The sequence below is a fragment of the Hyla sarda genome, unplaced genomic scaffold (assembly GCF_029499605.1).
Source record: "Hyla sarda isolate aHylSar1 unplaced genomic scaffold, aHylSar1.hap1 scaffold_80, whole genome shotgun sequence".
Lineage (NCBI taxonomy): Eukaryota > Metazoa > Chordata > Amphibia > Anura > Hylidae > Hyla > Hyla sarda.
The window spans coordinates 106,358-125,991 of NW_026610825.1; the positions used below are offsets into that span (position 1 = coordinate 106,358).

Below are 19,634 nucleotides of genomic sequence, written 5' to 3' on the forward strand. Positions count from 1 at the left end.
ACATACTATGTCTGGGCATTGATCACTCCATGAATAAACAAGACGATCACATCTTGTATAGTGCCATGTAAATAGACATTCCTACACAGAACTCACCTTGCATATCTCTGTAGCCACCAGCATGCTGAGGCAGTTAAACCAGTTATCATAGGCTTCTAGGTTATAGGTCTTGGTGACATCACTACGGCACTGAGGAATGATAAGAAAATACAGATATTGTAAGCAGGAAGAACATATGGGGAACTTTGTACCCTATTGTTTCTAATGATCCAGCTTCACAATTAGAATAAGTTGGCTACTTATGTGCACTAGCATATTGTTGAATAAAGCTATATTATAATGTACTAAGTGTCTGGTGAATAATACTATCACTAGTCTAGATAGGAAATCTGTGCCAACTTTCGGGTACCTACCTTATGGTTATCCAGAGAGTCCATGTGACTGATAATCTGCATTAGATCTTCAGGGTAAATGTTTCCTAGACGCTCCTGTTACAACACAAACACCACAAATATCAAGATATCAGTTTTTATTTCTTTTACCAATTTATCTTACACATACAGTACTGACAGAAAGCAAGAGTTGGCTTACAGTAAGATAAAGCATATAAATAGGTTAAATATCAAAGCCTCAAAGCACATATTTTAGATCAGGTGGCTGTTCACTGCTAAATTTTGGCCTGTCTAAAGGATCCTTTAAAGGGTACCTCTCATCAAAAAAACTTTTGATATATTATAGATTAATGTATGCAGAATAACTTTACAATTGCATGTTATTAAAAAATATGCTTCTTTCTATTTAATTTTCCACTTTGAAGAAATGACCACTAGGGGTCTCCCTACCAGTCCTGGCAGCAAGCATTTCAGACTCATGCTGGAGTCCTAAACACTACGAGCTACCAGTCTGCTTTGTTCACAAAGGAGAACACTCAGAGCTGCCAGCCTGCTTTGTTCACAGCCTGTTTGGCTGTGAACAAAGCAGGCTGGCAGCTCTGAGTGTTTAGGACTCCAGCATGAGTCAGAAATGCTTGCTGCCAGGACTGATCGGGAAAAATACAATAGAAAGAAGCATATTTTACATTAACATGCTATTGGAAAGTTATTCAACATTCATTAATCTAAAATATATCAAAAGTTTATTTGATGAGAGGTACCCTTTAAATGAGCAGTGTAAAAGGATCCTTTGGTACGAGGTGTAAAAGATATAGCTCCAGAGAGCAAGAGAGAGTTAGTTTACATGATTTGACCATAATATCTGCTTTCTCTGTTCAGAAAGTTTGGCCCATAGGACATGACCACCTCATGTGAACGTTGGTTGCATATATCCAGGTAAGTACCATTGACTTTATGAGATTTAGAATGACTAATGTTCTACCTAGCTTTATTCTGTCCTTACAGTATAAGGGTCAATACACATAGCACAGCTTTACAAGAGGTTGATTTATCCAGCAAGATACTCACTAGTTCGATTGTCGTGAGCTGCTGAGCCAGGATTAGGGGGTCTCCACACACGCTAAGGATATCTTTCTGTGAAGATTGGGGCTTGGCTTTAAGAATTGTCCCTTTGTCTGTCACTGGCTGTCGGATCTTCTCTCGAATTTCCTGATACTGTCCCCGTGTGGAAAGGGCTAGCAGCACATTCTGGGTCATCTGACTTATACTCTTCTTGATTGTACCATTCTCCTAAATAGCAAATGAAGAATAAATAAATATGTAAATAGCAGAATAATGCAAACTGTGATAAAACTACTGACTGTATATTTATAAACCTATAGAATGAATACTGATTGGGATTAACACAAATGTGTATAATAGTTCTCCTCTCGTAATGAGATGTTTTAACCAGGGGCCCATGTATGGGACTGCAAAGGTAGCAGTAGCCAGGGGGTGCCCCCAACCATGCTGCTACATAAGAAGACACCAGTATGGTAGGTGGTGGTTGTAACCACACACTTCATTATGTGACATATCTAGCTAACATGTCATCCAGTTAATAACCATGTGGAGATCTAGTAGACATTTTATTGCTCTCCTCTTTACTGACCCACTGGTTTTATGTTGGACATGGCTATGTGGACCTTGCTTCAAGAAATATATATGTTAATGCAATCCAAACAGGACAAAAGAGATAAGCTGTATAATTTCCATTACAAGCTATAGAGACAAGACAACAGTTGATATACTTACCTTTCACTTAAAACCAACTGGACCAATGGTCTTCGTACATACATGTCACCAAACTATATCTATGTCTTAGAAGGGTTTCCCAAGTTTAAAAGTTATCCAATCCAAAGGGTAGGGGATAACTAGCTGATCATGAAGGGTCCCAACAGTGATACCCCCACCGATCACAAGAGTAGAAGTAAGTGTCCCCTGAGTGAATGGAGTGGCAGTGGGCACACTGAGCCACCACTTCATTTACTGCCAATAGGACTTCTGAACACTAGGGAGTTCAGCTGATTTGTCCAGTGTCCTCAAGATCGACTAGGGCATCCATTGTTGGACTCCCAGCGATGGATTAGGTAGTTATCCCCATTCTTGTGGAACTTTTAATGTCAGGATATCCCATTTAAGAAGCATCAATTCTAGAAATGGTTATACAGTAGACTAAAGACTAGTAGCAGAGAAGCCACAGGTTGCCTGATGGTACAAATACTTTTTTTTATATAACAAGGTCATGGATAACTATATAAATATCCCACGAGGATATTGTTTGGTGAATTGAAGAAATGATCTTCGGAATACAAATGACTGTATTGTTTCTGAGTAGTCTGTGTGCATTATGCTTGGCGGCTGGAGTGCTAGAAGGGGCAGATGGTACAATGATGATGTCCAGAGACAGCTCTCTGCCTGTATGAGCCTTGAAACTGATAACAAAAGCCCCTTTCTTATTGCTTGGCTCATGCAGGCAGCAGGAAGAGCGAATGATAAATGAAATGGAGACTAATTGCGTGAAATTATCTGTCTTTCTTCATCTCAAGCCGCGCGGTACTTTCATTTCTCCAACTGATAGAGCAGCTAACCCACCACTGTCGTCTATTCTGTTTCACATTATTGCTATTAAAAACAATCAAGTGGATTAACCCTCTCAATGACTCCTATAACAAAGCATGTAATGAAATGAGACATTCACCACCACGTTATCAGATGGGAGAAAACATCCTAAAATAACACTTGGCTTCACACCTTGTGTTTCTCACCTCATCACATTGTGTGATCCTTTGTGCGATCTCCTTCAGCTCCTTTCTGGATCTTTCATCCTGGAAGTCGAAAGGAAACGTCTCAGTCCATTCCCTCAGCAACTGGATGATCTTAGCAGCAAAAGACTTGAGTTTAGCCTATATGAAGACACATATAAACATAAATACATTATACCACATACAATACCATGGACACGTGCTATACAGCACTGTAGCTGAGATTCACTATATTATTGCTTGTTCTTGTGATCAGTGTCTGTATCTGTAGAATACAGGGAAGGGGGATTTGGGCTGACTCAGCAGGTGGCTCCTCTGGTGGTCCGGTACTATTACAATTATAAGGGCCAGACACAACATAGTCCCTGTAGTTCAACAAAGACAACCACAAGGGATAATAACTTTTTTGATGAAGTCTATGACTTTTTGGGCTTATTTTATAAATAATCTATTATTCCTTCTTTGCTTGTGCAACAGAAAAAGTACAATCTACAATGCAATAGTGAACATAAACGTGTTCTATATATCTGATGAGTGGGCCCAATGTAATCCAGTACAACACTAAAAAGTAGGATTACTATATAAGGTGCAAGAAAAATTACTTTAGATTTCTATTCCTAATGTGTATAGAGGTGAATCACATAAAATAGATCTTTACTGGTTTTAAGGAATATATATTCCGTGCTGTTTGTGCTTAGTTATGTCGCTAAGCATTTCTGCATCTACATATTATCACAAGAACACACTGTTTTACCTTTAAACAAAAAGAATCATAAAGATTGAAGACCTGAGATCAAATCTGGCCAGGATTATATTGACATAAACTTTATCTATTCTATCAAGACCTGTGCTTGTTTCCTCCAAAATCTCAAAAACATACTCACAGGTTAATGGGCTTCCTACAATTGGTGCCAGTGTATGTATATGCTATATAAAATCCCAACTCAATGTCCTTGTGGATGTGAACTGATGTGCTATCTATACAGGGGAGTGGAATGTGTAGGCGTTTTGTAACAAAGACCTAATTGATAATTCATTTGGTAGCATAGTTGATCAGTGGTTAGCACTGTCGCCTTGCAGCGCTGGGGTCCTAGGTTTAAATCCCACCAAGAACAACATCTGCATGGGGTTTGTATGTTCTCCCCATTTTTTGTGTAGGTTTCCTCCAGGTACTCTCATTCCTTTCCACCCGCCAAAGACATCTTATCCCCTGCTGCTCGGACCCCACGCAGTCTCTGTGCGGCACCCACGTTCTATGCGGAGCTGCGTCTCCAGTCTCGGAAAGCTCTTTCTTTCTGGGACTGGAAACGTGACGTCACGCCACGCCCCTCCATTCATGTCTATGGGAGGGGGCGTGACAGCAGTCACGCCCCCTCCAATAGACATGAATGGAGGGGGCATGGCGTGACATCAAATCACATCTCCAGTCCCAGAAAGAAAGAGCTCTCCAAGACTTGAGATAGGGGATAAGATGTCTTTGGCCGGATAACCACTTTAAAATCATGCATTTAGATTGTGAGCCCCAATGGGGACAACCTGAGTGACGACAAACTCTGTATTGTGCTACCGAATATGTGTGCAATTTTTTTTACTATTAACTATATAACTTGCAAACCTAGGAACAATACTAACATCAAAATGAATATTTTATTACATTCTCTAGTAGGAAAACAGGGTCTCCCATCCTTCCTTTAAAACAGTATTTTCTTTCCAGCATTAGGAACCAATGTAAATCACACTTTAGAGACATACAGGGATAGAAATGGTGGATAGCAATATGCATCACCACCCTCCTGTCTCTTCTATACCCGGTGATGACAGCATTGAGGTCAGGCTGTGTCACCCACTTACAGTGTTAGTGGATTGTAGAATTCTTTAATCTATTGTCCCCGGAGTTTCCCTTCAACAAACAGATAAGTAGAGAAGTCACGCAAACCCTGTCGGTGTATATGTAAAGCATAGTACTTGGCACAGCCCTACCAATACAGATAAGGAAGAATAGAGGAAATAGTACGTAGGCTGCTATAACATTTGCATTGCTTCCTGTGGAACGACACATTATGTCAGCAAGCACCTTCCCACTGGGCACCCCCTCAACTCTCCTACAGCCTATATGTCATATACAGCGCAGGACGCAAAACAATATCAGGGGCGGATGGGAAATCCACAATCCACTCTCACTTCTACCGGCTGGAAACTCCCATGAAATGTCATGATACTGTTCTGTATGAGCCATGCCAATAAAGAGCGTGTGAACCGGAGTGGGCGCCTGCTCTGCAGTTGCTATGAGAATGTGACGTGGCTGGCTAAGTGTCTGCTCTGCAGCTGCTTTCTCCCAGCATCCCTGTACACAACTTGGCAATTGCTTTGTACAGTACAATGAATTGTACAATGACTGTACCAGCCATGCAAGCATTACAGTGTAGCCTAATATTGGGAAGTAATGGCATTACAATGCAGATTTACATGGCATTAAAATCTATGAAAAAGCTGGGTGGCTCCCGGTATTAGCATTGTACTTATGTATTATGTTTGCCATGTAACGGAGATGAATGAACTGAGATACAACATGAAAATAGTCACCCAGGAAAATACTATTTTTGGGTATTTTTTTAAGCAGAATGTTCTTTCTGAGAAATCGCAGGTTGAAGGAGTACTCCGATGGAAAACTTTTTTTTTTTTTTTTTTTTTAATCAACTGGTGCCAGAAAGTTAAACAGATTTGTAAATTACTTTTATTAAAAAATCTTAATCCTTCCAGTACTTATTAGCTGCTGAATACTACAGAGGAAATGGTTTTCTTTTTGGAACACAGAGCTCTTTGCTGACATCATGACCACAGTGCTCTCTTCTGACATCTCTGTCCATTTTAGGAACTGACCAGAGCAGCATATGTTTGCTATGGGGATTTTCTCCTACTCTGTACACTTCTTAAAATGGACAGAGATATCAGCAGAGAGCACTGTGTTCCAAAAAGAAAATCATTTCCTCTGTAGTATTCAGTAGCTAATAAGTACTGGAAGGATTAAGATTTTTTTTTATAGGAGCAATATACAAATCTGTTTAACTTTCTGGCACCAGTTGATTTAAAAAAAAGAAGTTTTCCAGTGGAGTACCCCTTTAAAGGAAGGATTGTGGTGTTCGCTTTCTGTTCCTGGATTCTTATAGGCAGTGACTGGGAGTCTGTATTATAATCTTACCAACACTAAATGGTAAAAATCTGGCCCTGAATACAAGAAAAAAACCAAAATGGATGTTTTTGCCAAAACCCTGCCCCTTTTGTATTTTTATTTCACTGGATTGTCCTACCAAACTCGGGAATGTGGACAAGTATGGATCCCATGTGGCTACTTTTCCTTCAAACTGGTCATCCTCCCTCTCATAGTTCTTCCTGGCAGTGACAGAGCTCTTTGACTCTGATCCGCTTTAAAGGAGGCTCCATTACAGAGTTTATAGAGCTGGACATTCTATGACTTCTATGTCATGTGTACTGAGAACAATAGAACTAAACACCATTTCAAGTAAATGTTCAATATGCTACTTGACAATGGCCAGTAATGGATGGGGAATACATTTTAGCACCTGCATAGAAAGTGATAGGCTAGTGATAGGCTAGTGATAGGCTATGCTTGTTCTATTTGCTCTGGCCTAGTGGCCATGAAGACTAATGGTCCCCCGGTGATGGTGGAGACCCGCATTGGGACTCATCAAGCATCCTCACCTTGTCCGCTTCTGTTCCAGCTTCCAGCTGTTGTTTCTGTTTGATGCAGATCTGTCCCACTTTTGCGAGAATCTCATGGGGGTGGATGAACACACGTGCACTCAGCAGGAAGGTGAAGATGTAGGTTCTCTGGGGGGAGAAGACACAGGTTTCAATATAACAATCCAGCTCTGCTCATAGTGAATACACAGACCTGTGGACTAGCTTCTGGAGGCCGTGACCCTAAAAAGGAACATGACCTATTGTATAGAGATGTGGATGCACAAGTACACGTGATACAAATAGCATAGAAGAGACACGGTACCCGCACTCACCTTCGGTCCTCAGTGTTTCCCAACCAGGGGTGCCTCCAGCTGTTGCAAAACTACAACTCCCAGCATATTAGACTATAGAGCAGTATATAGTATAGATCAGTGTTTCCCAACTAGAGTGCCTCCAGCTGTTGCAAAACTACAACTCCCAGCATGTTAGACTATATAGCAGTATATAGTATAGATCAGTGTTTCCCAACTAGAGTGCCTCCAGCTGTTGCAAAACTACAACTCCCAGCATGTTAGACTATTTAGTAGTATATAGTATAGATCAGTGTTTCCCAAGTAGAGTGCCTCCAGCTGTTGCAAAACTACAACTCCCAGCATGTTAGACTATTTAGTAGTATATAGTATAGATCAGTGTTTCCCAACCAGGGGCGCCTCCAGCTGTGGCAAAACTACAACTCCCAGCATGTTGGACTATTTAGTAGTATATAGTATAGATCAGGCAGTATAGTATAGACCATTATAGTCTATGGTCATATGGTCTATAGTATAGTATAGACCATTAGTGTTTCCCAACAGGGGCGCCTCCAGCTGTGGCAAAACTACAACTCCCAGCATGTTGGACTATATTGTAGTATATAGAATAGATCAGTGTTTCCCAACCAGGGTTGCCTCCAGCTGTTGCAAAACTACAACTCCCAGCATGTTGGACTATATAGAAGTATATAGTCTAGATCAGCGTTTCCCAACCAGGGGTGCCTCCAGCTGTTGCAAAACTACAACTCCCAGCATGCTAGACTATTTAGTAGTATATAGTATAGATCAGTGTTTCCCAACCAGGGGTGTCTCCAGCTGTTGCAAAACTACAACTCCCAGCATGCTAGACTATTTAGTAGTATATAGTATAGATCAGTGTTTCCCAACCAGGGGTGCCTCCAGCTGTGGCAAAACTACAACTCCCAGCATGTTGGACTATATAGTAGTATATAGTCTAGATCAGTGTTTCCCAACCAGGGGTGCCTCCAGCTGTTGCAAAACTACAACTCCCAGCATGTTGGACTATATAGTAGTATATAGTATAGATCGGTGTTTCCCAACTAGAGTGCCTCCAGCTGTTGCAAAACTACAACTCCCAGCGTGTTAGACTATTTAGTAGTATATAGTATAGATCAGTGTTTCCCAACCAGGGGTGTCTCCAGCTGTTGCAAAACTACAACTCCCAGCATCTTAGACTATTTAGTAGTATGTAGTATAGATCAGTATTTCCCAACCAGGGGTGCCTCCAGCTGTGGCAAAACTACAACTCCCAGCATGTTGGACTATATAGTAGTATATAGTCTCGACCAGCGTTTCCCAACCAGGGGTGCCTCCAACTGTTGCATAACTACAACTCTCAGCCTGTTAGACTATTTAGTAGTTTATAGTATAGATCAGTGTTTCCCAACCAGGGGTGCCTCCAGCTGTGGCAAAACTACAACTCCCAGCATGTTGGACTATATAGTCTAGATCAGCTTTTCCCAACCAGGGGTGCCTCCAGCTGTTGCAAAACTACAATTCCCAGCATGTTAGACTATTTAGTAGTATATAGTATAGATCAGTGTTTCACAACAAGGGGTGGCAATACTACAACTCCCAGCATGTTGGACTATATAGTAGTATATAGTCTAGATCAGTGTTTCCCAACCAGGGGTGCCTACAGCTGTTGCAAAACTACAACTCCCAGCATGGCCGGACAGCCAACGGCTGTCCGGCCATGCTGGGAGTTGTAGTTTTGCAGCAGCTGGAGGCACTCTGGTTGGGAAACACTGGTATAGGTTATGGTGCAACATTCCGGGAATTAGAGGATTGGTTGGATAAATACCGGTCATTGCATTGCCGGTATTTTTAATATAAAAATACCGGCAGGGTGGCCAAAATACTGGCTGGGCTGGTAAAATACCAGCCAGGTGGCAACCCTACCCCGATGGGACCAATAACAATGGCGATATTAGTTATTATTAAAGTAGACAATTCAGGAGTTTTATGACAATGATAAGATACAGAACTCTGGTGAAGTGAATACATTTCTGTATTTTGCTGAATAAACCTTTTTGGAAAGTAATACTTTAGGTTACTTCAGCAGCCTAAGGGAAAGTCGTGACTTGCCAGTCCTGCCATCCAGCTTCTGACTTCTGATAAAGGGTGCAGTGAAGGATTCTGGGATAAAATAATGTTTGCATTACACCTGTAACTCGCCCTTAGGGACCGGCTCCTCTCAATGTGTGGGATAACAACGCTGCTGGCATGAAATAACACTTCTGTCTGAATTTGTCTTGGCTCCTCACCGCAGTGCGTGTTTTCTTCCAGTTTGTTTGCTTTAAAATGCTTTTTTCCCACAGTCAGCGTAACAAACCCTGGCCACGCTTTCTCCCCTGTGACTTCAATGGGCTTTCTCACTGCTGAGGGCTGCTCTATGCGTTCAGCAAAGAAATAGCTTCTTAATTCGCAATGCTCTTTCATCATTTGTCTTTTCCCTCACTGTACTAGTATGGCATTATTTATTAGTAGGACTACCTCTTATGAAACCATCACAGTTCCTATACAGTTAGCTGTAGAACTTTCTACAGATCCTGAGCGTCTCCTTCTCCCCTACTTGTCAGTATTCACTGCTGTTCTAGAATTCGATTCACAAGTCTCCCCACACATTTTTGCACTCTCCTTTAGGAGGAACATTGGGGGACATATTCAGTAACTTGCCTAATTTTACTAAAACTAGACAGTCTAAGGGTATGTTCACACTACGGATAATGAACGGAATCTCTGCTCGCAGAATTCCGCGAGCGGAGATTCCATTATGGCGGTAGGACTGCGCGGCACTGCGCCATCACCATTGACAGCTATGCAGTGTTCGCTGACTTCCGCGCAAAGAATTAACATGTTCTTTCTTTGCGCGGAACAATTTCATTGTCCGCCACTGAAATTCCGCAGTGTGAACGGGTCTCGCGGAAGACCCTTTCACACTGATGTTTATGTTCACAGCACGTAATTCCGTTCACGGCATTCTGCCCACGGAATTCCACGGGAATTACATAGTGTGATCATACCCTAAGATTGTGCGAGATTTTTAAAGGTGTCTTAGCTTGTATAAAAACGTGGCACAGTTTACACTGAGGTGTACGCCACCTCTGAGGTATTTTTTTTAGGTCGTAGACTTTAGAAAATTTGGTGCAATTTAAAGGGGTGCTCCACTGGAAAACATTTTCTTTTAAATCAACTGGTGCCAGAAAGTTAAACAGATTTGGAAATGACCTCTATTAAAAAATCCAAATCCTTCCAGTACTTATCAGCTGCTGTATGCTCCACAGAAAGTTCTTTTCGAATTGCCTTTCTGCCTGACAACAAGTGCTCTCTGCTGACACCTCTGTCTATGTCAGGAACTGTCCAGAGCAAGAGAGGTTTGCTCCTACTCTAAACAGTTCCTAAAATTGACAGAGGTGTCAGCAGAGAGTACTTGTGGTCAGACTGAAAGGTAATTCAAAAAGAAAAGAACTTCCTCTATAGTATACAGCAGCTGATAAGTACTGGAAGGATTGAGATTTTTTTAATAGAAGTAATTTACAAATCTGTTTAACTTCCTGACACCGGTTGATTGGAAAGAAAATGTTTTCCAGGGGAGTACCCCTTTAAGCCACGCCCCTTTAAATAAAAATGTCTTTCATGGTGCAAACAAGGCAAAATTACTTTAAAAAATATGTTGTTGACCACTTTTCCACCAAATCTGGTGCAGTTTGCACACAAACACACAAAAAGGCAGTTTTGTATATTTTCCCCATTATAGTAAATTCCCATACATGGTATCCATAGCGGATATACTGTAAGGTTGCTGATTCGCAACTGTAGATTTTACAAGCAAATTCTTCCGTATTTTGGATTGGCATGTCATTAAGGTTATTGCCTTGTAATATCCACAACTTCAAATTCGCGAAGGACTCGGCATGTGTGAATGCACCCTTAGAATGTGTTGCTCTTCCTAGCAGGCTCACCACTTGTTTCCAGATCCTTGTTACGTTAATGAAGCAGTGTATTGGAATCACTAAAAGAACCATAAATCTCATAGTTTCCTAGCAACATCATCACATGTGATAAAAAAAGGGGCGGCAGGAGACAATTTGGAACAGGGTTATTGCTGCTTGTGGGTAGGGATTTGATTGTCTTAGAGAAAAGCCTCTGACCTTTCCTATTCATGGGATATTTGTAGACCGGGTCCCGAGATGGCACATACTGTTCTGAGAAGCGCAGAAAACAAGGGATAAACAAGGGGCCCAATAAACAAAGGAGCTGTTCAAAGAGTCACAGAGCAAAATATGTCATGACATGAAGGATGAACTACAATGTTTTAGGCAGCGTGGGGATATTAGAAGACATTGCACATTGCAATATGTCCAGGACACTGCACGGGTTCAAAAATGAAGCAGAAGTACCAGAAATGGACCAGTATGCAAAATCCATGCCCTGACCGTGCCCTGAAGTCCAGAATGGCATCATATAAATGTTCAGGACTTCATTAGTACATGAACACACAAAACATATAAAACAGATCATAGAAACAGTATCAAATGTATAGAAATAAACAACTTCACTTACATCCGGATAGTAATCCACCGTAGGCACCAGACGTTCAATCAAGGCTTCCAAGGACCCAGACACCAAACATCCATCTTGATATACTGGATCTCCACATTGCTCCCCCATCTCCGGCTGTACCTGTCCACTACAGGCAGTGCCAAGCATGCTGGGAAATATTGGTGTCTGTGGCATGCTTTCCTAGGAGGCAGAAAGAAAAGCCAGTTAGGACAAATCTACTTCTTGTCGCTGAAATTCTGATTAAGAAAAATTATCATCAGATCATACATAGTAAACGAGAGCACATAGAGGCAGCAACTGTGACTACATGGATAACCTACCCTTGCACTGCTCCCTGTGCAATACCTGCAGTTGGCATCCCTGCCACCCATATGATGTCCTATTATACAATGTACAGACAACTTTTACAGCTCAGTGTCTAATTATCATAATCATCATAACTGCTAGTGCCCAAATAACAGTGCCCTACATTGGCCTAAATAATACAATTGTACAGAGCCACAATTGCCATACTGCAAAGATAATTCAAGACCTATGTTATTACTGTTAAATAGTACTTACATAACATGTCAAATAACAGCTTTATATACAAGGTAACGTACAATACGATTACCGGTAATATTATGATTTGTAGAGGGAACAAACTCTGGGTGCCAAGACATTGGTGGTGCCTGATTCAGTAGGGTGGAACTGCTTAATAATAAGTAACAAACATCTAGACAACATTCTGGTTACATTGCTTTTGCATTGCCGTTTCCAATACTGCAGTTAGATTCTTTCATTGGAAACTGACTTGATGTAGTTACTGTATAAACTGCAATGCAACACAACCTGATTGTGTGTGTTCACCCAAAGAGACTTGTAAAAAATATGGTTTTTGGTTGTAAGCCCACCTAACCAGCCATATAACCATGCATGGAATTTTTATCCCCCCCCCCCCCCCCCAGGTTTACATGATGTCCCCTAGGAAGTTGGGTTCCCTCCCACAAACCAAGGACATGATTAGCTCAATAAGCGTTCTAAAGAATTGGACCTAATGTGGGGGACACAATTAGACTGACAGCCCACTGGGGAGCGATGATATATAAAATCATCATAGGCTGTATAAATGGTGTTAGCGTAAGCTTTTACTGACGGAAATGCACATGTAAAAAATATGTTGCTAAATATTCTGCTAAAGAGAAAACATACAAAGCATAGTAAGCCTCAAAATGTTCTGAATAAATGTGTTCATGTATCTCCATAGGAAGAAGCAAAATTCCAAATATGAAGGGCCTACTTAGCTCCAACCAAACACATAGCTCGTCTTAAACTCATGTTTTGAAGTATCAGTAAAACTGCTCAAAAAATGATCATCGATGTTGAGTCAGTGAGAACAGAATGTCCCTAATAACAGCGAGAACATCTTTGTCCCCTATCACAAATTCCTTGAAGGTCCCCTTGAGTGCTACAGAGAATACTACATGTAATATGTCTGAGAATGTCTTGTCCCACAGCATTCCACCTTCTAAGGCGCTTCATTGGAACCTGAGATACTAGAACATTCTACAGTATCTTGTTTACTGATGATGGCGAAAATGTGACTTCAGCTATGACATGGATTGTAGTTTATACGCTGAAAATACCCAGAAGGAGTTCAGTCTGCTTTCATTCAGAAGAGGACGGAATGTCGTCTGGTTACAGTAAATAATGAACCTTATAGTCCAAGGTCAGGACCGGAGTTTTGTTTATGAGCACCATGGCACGTTGCTATTTACAGCCGAGGAACACAACAGCTTGTGTTTTTCACCAACCTGTCTGTGGAATTTTTGTCTAACGATAGTCAATGCTAAACTACAAAAAAAAGAAGCCTACACGAATATAGTGTTTCTCTTCTGTGTCATTGTGGATCATAGGCACCTTTAGGGCTTGTTAACACAGACTACAATTGCACTGAAAATTCCACAGAAAAAACAACACAGAATCACAATGTAGATTTCAGTGCTGTTTTTTTTTTTTTTTTTTTTAATCTTTTTTATTAAAGAGTACCTGTCACCAAACTAAACTTTTAATACACTGCTCAAAAAAAAAAGATAGATCTGAATCCTAGATCTGAATGAATGAACTAATCGTATGAAATACTTTCGTCTTTACATAGTTGAATGTGCTGATAGCAAAATCACACAAAAATCAAATTTATCAACCCATGGAGGTCTGGATATGGAGTCACACTCAAAATCAAAGTGGAAAACCACACTACAGGCTGATCCAACTTTGATGCAATATCCTTAAAACAAGTCACAATGAGGCTAAGTAGTGTGTGTGGGCTCCACATGCCCGTATGACCTCCCTACAATGCCTGGGCATGCTCCTGATGAGGTGGTGGATGGTCTCCTGAGGGATGTTCTCCCAGACCTGGACTAAAGCATCCGCCAACTCCTGGACAGTAAGTGGTGGAACGTGGTGTTGGTGGATGGAGCGAGACATGATGTCCCAGATGTGCTCAATTGGTTTCAGGTCTGGGGAATGGGCGGGCCAGTCCATGGCAACAAGGCCTTCCTCTTGCAGGAACTGCTGACACACTCCAGCCACATGAGGTCTAGCATTGTCTTGCATTAGGAGGAACCCAGGGCCAACCGCACCAGCATATGGTCTCACAAGGGGTCTGAGGATCTCATCTTGGTACCTAATGGCAGTCAGGCTACCTCTGGCAAGCACATGGAGGGCTGTGTGGCCCCCCAAAGAAATGCCACCCCACACCGTTACTGACCCATTACCAAACCAGTCATGCTGGTGGATGTTGCAGGCAGCTGAACGTTCTCCACAGCGTCTCCAGACTCTGTTGCGTCTGTCACATGTGCTCAGTGTGAATCTGCTTTCATCTGTGAAGAGCACAGGGCGCCAGAGGGCCCTCATACCACCCTCATGGAGTCTGTTTCTGACCGTCTGAATGGACACATGCACATTTGTGGCCTGCTGGAGATAATTTTGCAGGGCTCTGGCAGTGCTGCTCCTAGCACAAAGGCAGAGGTAGCAGTCCTCCTACTGCGTTGTTGCCCTCCTACGGCCTCCTCCATGTCTCCTGATGTACTGACCGGTCTCCTGGTAGCGCCTCCATCCTCTGGACACTATGCTGACAGACACAGAAAACCTTCTTGCCACAGCTCGCATTGATGTGCCATCCTGGATGAACTGCACTACCTGAGCCACTTGTGCGGGTTGTAGACTCCGTCTACCCTAGAGTGAAAGCACCGCCAATACTCAAAAGTGACCAAAATATCAGCCAGGAACCATAGGAACTGAGAAGTGATCTGTGGTGACCACCTGCAGAACCACTCCTTTATTGTGGGTGTCTTGCTAATTGCCTATAATTTACACCTGTTGTCCATTCCATTTGCACAACAGCATTTTTTGGAGCAGTGTATATTGTTCCATATTTAATTATAAGAGACTTTGCTATTTCCTTGCTGTTAAAATTCTCAACCCTGATATGTTTTTAATGTGATCGAAAAAACGGACACTACGTGGCTCTGTTCTTTTCCCTGTGCAAGTCCAACAGTTAGTTTGGTCTCCTTCCGGCCTGCAGGAAACCAAACTCTGGATGAGTGTGGGGGACATGGTGAGGCACAGCTCTCGCAGGCTTCTGTGACATTGCGTCTGCTGGTGAACGCCCACTTTATCCTTCCGGGAGCTCACACTATGTGAGCAAGGGGAAAGGCATGATACACAGCTTTTTAAGGCTTGGGGAAAAAAATTAAGAGAAGGAAGGGTGTTAGGAGTAGTTAGGGAATATAATCTGAGTTAGTTCAGAAAATATGGTTTGATGACAGGTACTCTTTAAAGCTCCCAAATAATTCACTGTACTGTAGGACCACAAGGAAGAGGTGACATGTTACTTATTTTTCTGCATGAAAAAAGCTATGCAGATTTGAAAAATCTAATTTTTTTCCTCTTCCCCTCATTGAAATCAGTGGCAAATAGGTGTTATTTCCATTTAAAAAACCATGTGGATTTTACCCATGTGAACTAGACTTGAGGTTGTTTGCCGGATCCAACATGTTAAACAGTCCTGGATAAGGGTGGGTTCACACTACCTTTTGTCCCATACGGGAGCGCATACGGCAGGGGGGAGCTAAAAGCTTGCGCTCCCGTATGTGACCGTATGCACTCCCGTATGTCATTCATTTCAATGAGCCGACCGGAGTGAAACGTTCGGTCCGGTCGGCTCATTTTTGCGCCGTATGCGCTTTTAGCTCCCCCCTGCCGTATGCGCTCCTGTATGGGACAAAACGTAGTGTGAACCCAGCCTAACAGTACTGTATTCCCAGGTTGAACTACACCAACAATGATAATGTTCAGGTGGTACCTCCATAGTAAGAGATATTGTTTTACACATAAAATCTGATATCCTACTCTTTATTCATTACATAAGAATATAAATACACAGACCCTCCAAACAAAAGTCTCGGAAATGTACCCCTATATCTATGTTTGATGGACCTTATAGTCAGTATGATGATCAGCATACCCTACAGCAGTGGTCTTCAACCTGCGGACCTCCAAATGTTGCAAAACTACAACTCCCAGCATGCCCGGACAGCCGTTGGCTGTCCGGGCATGCTGGGAGTTGTAGTTTTGCAACATCTGGAGGTCCGCAGGTTGAAGACCACTACCCTACAGGATGACAGCTTACTCTCTGTTTATATTGGTGACTCAGAAACAATAATGTATTCCATTCTCCTACCAGTCTGCCTACATTATGTCTCTAGACAATTGCATATTTATAGACTGGCTATAAATAACTTCCTCGAGGTCTGAACCAGGTATACTGTATCTCAAGGATATGCAAAAACGAAAAGAGATCCCAGTGTTCTGTCTTCTTCCTTTGGAATATATTGTGACCATCATACTTAAGACAAATTTTTACATCGTACATGTTTCTACAGTGTAATACAAAGTATCTCTTATTAATAGTAGTTGGCAGTGAGGTTTTCGGGCATCAATTACTTTCACCACCTAATTGGAGAGTTATGACAGGCTATTAGTGAGTGCAGCATCGCGTCTCATCATGTATATTAGGCGGGTGACCTGAGTTTCTTAATATAATACTTAGTGGAATGTACAGATTACTTTGTCATATATGTTAATTCTATAGCACCGCATAGCCTAACAGTGCCACATTCTAGCACTCAGACCCTCTGGAGTTCTATTAAAGCCGACTTTGTTATTCACAAAACTCTGGCCCTCATTTACTATTCTAAACCCGACCTCTTTTGTCTGTTTTTTTTGTCGCATCTTTGTCTGCGCCATGTCGCAGACATCGTGCGCCAGTCTGCGACACGATGCGACATTTTTTCCTGACAGACCCGATGTGGATTCTCCCAAACCCGAAAAAGGGGCGTTACCCGACATTTCTGAGCTTTCCCATGTATTTATTAAGGTTTCCAACCCGAATTTGTTGTATTGTTGTGGATTTTTTCCAGACAGCTCAGAGGAGTTGGAAACCAAAACCAACAAAACCCAGTGCGACAAACAGGATGCAACATAATAATAAATACCAGGGGAAAAAAGCAGTGGGGTAAGAAAGCAACATAGACTTACAACCCGATTTTCTAAGTAAATGAGGGCCAATGTGTGACTGATCTGAGAGTGATGGGTGCCTGCAAACTTTGTGCTTTTTTTTTAACTTGGTCCAAAAACTGGGTCAATAAAAAAGCTACATGTATGGTCACTCTTACTCTTTGCTGCCTTACTGTGTCAGGTGATCCATAACCTGATGAATAACCCAGTACGGGTCCGAAACATGGTGCTGAATGATGGTTCGAAACATGGAAATTAGAGCTGAATAATGCAGACTTACTTAAAGGGGTACTCCGCTCCTAGACATCTTATCCCCTATCCAAAGGATAGGAGATAAGATGTCTGACCGTGCTGCACCCGGCGTTCGTTTAGAGCATCGGGTTCAGCACCGGAGACACATGACGGCATGGCCGTGACGTCACGAGTAGAGATGAGCGAACTTACAGTAAATTCGATTCGTCGCAAACTTCTCGGCTCGGCAGTTGATGTCTTTTCCTGCGTAAATTAGTTCAGCCTTCAGGTGCTCCGGTGGGCTGGAAAAGGTGGATGCATTTATACAAAGAGTCTCCTAGGACTGTATCCACATTTTCCAGCCCACCGGAGCATCGGAAAGCTGAACTAATTTATGCAGGAAAAGTCATCAACTGCCGAGCCGAGAAGTTCGTGACGAATCGAATTTACTGTAAGTTCGCTCATCTCTAGTCACGAGTCATCTGGCACGGAGCGAAGTTTGCTCTGTGCATCAGATGTCTGGGGTGCCGCAGCTCAGATCGCAGGGGTCCCCAGCGGCGGAACCTCCGCGATAAGACATCTTATCCCCTATTCTTTGGATAGGGGATAAGATGTCTAGGGGCAGAGTATCCCTTTAATCCATATTTTAAGGGTCAATATAAGTCAGGCCACTTTGTCATTTTGCACAACCTGCTGTGACAACCCTTAATATATATTCTTTTATGTACTTGAAATGTGAATCATATTTACTACCATTTTATTGGACAGTTATTGACCGCTCCCACATTTTTACATTTTGCGTATTAAAAAGGTGTGTACCTCCATCCTTAGTTATGTAAGATATTCAACATTCTTTATGGGATAAAGCAGTGCACACCTATAACAGATTAGGCTTCCATGTTCTGATCTAGTCTTGGTCTATAAGGTGACTTGGGGTTGCGCTTTTTCTGCAAATTGCAGACAGTTCACAAGTAACTTACATCGAATCCTATGATGGCAAATTTATACAACAGACACCAATGGGTCCTATTGACTTTGCATGGGGTCTGACCGGTTTCCATCTGGTGTCTGTTGTTTTGCAGGATTTGAGCGGAGAAAAAAATGATTTGCAATATTATTATTTCGGCTCATGTCCTGTCATTACAACAGATTCACCGAATGTATATCCAACATTTATGTGAACTAGGTCTATCTAGCATCCAAAAATCCATTACGTTTGCATCTTGGTGACAGCCACGTTGGGTTCACATTACTGTGCTGCAACCCACCCAATGATGTAACAATGTAATGTGGCATTGTGACATGTTGTGCACATGTTGTGCATATTGTTGCACTGGTATATATATCTAGGTTTCATAAAGTCACTTTAGATTTACCGCCAAGACAAGGTGGGTTCACACAGAGTATTTTGGTCTAAATTTGCTCCTCATTTTGGTCCGTATGTGGTTAGTATTTTTTTTTAACCAAAACTAGGAGTGGGTCCAAAATACAGAACATGTGCAAATCTTTCCATGATAGTTTTTCCCTGTGTCGGTTTCAATCCTGGTTTTGGCTAAAATACTGACCAGAATGAAGACCAAAAGGAGTTCCAAATGCCGACCAAAATCCTGGGTGGGAATTCAGTGTAATGTAGGTTACATATTAGGCATTCTCCTTATTGAAAATAAGTAGATGTACAAGGTGTGTCAAGGCTTCAGACTCTTGGCCGGGATCCTAATCATAAACTTGGAAGATGTGTTTTGAGTTTCTGGATTGACGCATCTTCAGGATCTGAGGAACATCATGTATCTCAGAGATGAGGCTGCAGGTACCTCCCTGTGGGCTACTTGTTTACAAGGAATTGTGAGGTGTTCTGCAGAGACAGACTATCCCAACAGGGCTGAACACTAAGTAGCGCCCTTTGCACCAAATCTAAAACTGTAATTGGAGGCTTAGGGCTAAGTGAGCGAGCAACAATGCGGTCAGGCAGAGTGGCTTGTTTTTTGGGTGTGTGCGGCTATTAAGTCATTTTCATAAAAACCCATAAAGTGAGGTTTAAGACCAGAGTA

General features: G+C 42.1%; 1 protein-coding gene across 11 annotated transcripts in view; it reads right to left on the bottom strand.

Annotated features, from left to right (window-relative positions):
- Nucleotides 1-19,634, bottom strand: part of LOC130346716 (ras-GEF domain-containing family member 1A) — a 471,811-nt gene that overhangs the window by 15,803 nt on the left and 436,374 nt on the right. For all 11 annotated transcript variants that reach the window (XM_056554582.1, XM_056554585.1, XM_056554583.1 and 8 more), the window contains 6 exons: nucleotides 11,797-11,976; nucleotides 6,917-7,045; nucleotides 3,200-3,337; nucleotides 1,461-1,682; nucleotides 414-488; nucleotides 97-189 (listed from right to left, as the gene is read on the bottom strand). In XM_056554582.1, the coding sequence (XP_056410557.1) occupies nucleotides 97-189; nucleotides 414-488; nucleotides 1,461-1,682; nucleotides 3,200-3,337; nucleotides 6,917-7,045; nucleotides 11,797-11,970 (831 nt within the window). In that variant the 5' untranslated portion in view covers nucleotides 11,971-11,976. The remainder of the gene's footprint in view (nucleotides 1-96; nucleotides 190-413; nucleotides 489-1,460; nucleotides 1,683-3,199; nucleotides 3,338-6,916; nucleotides 7,046-11,796; nucleotides 11,977-19,634) is intronic.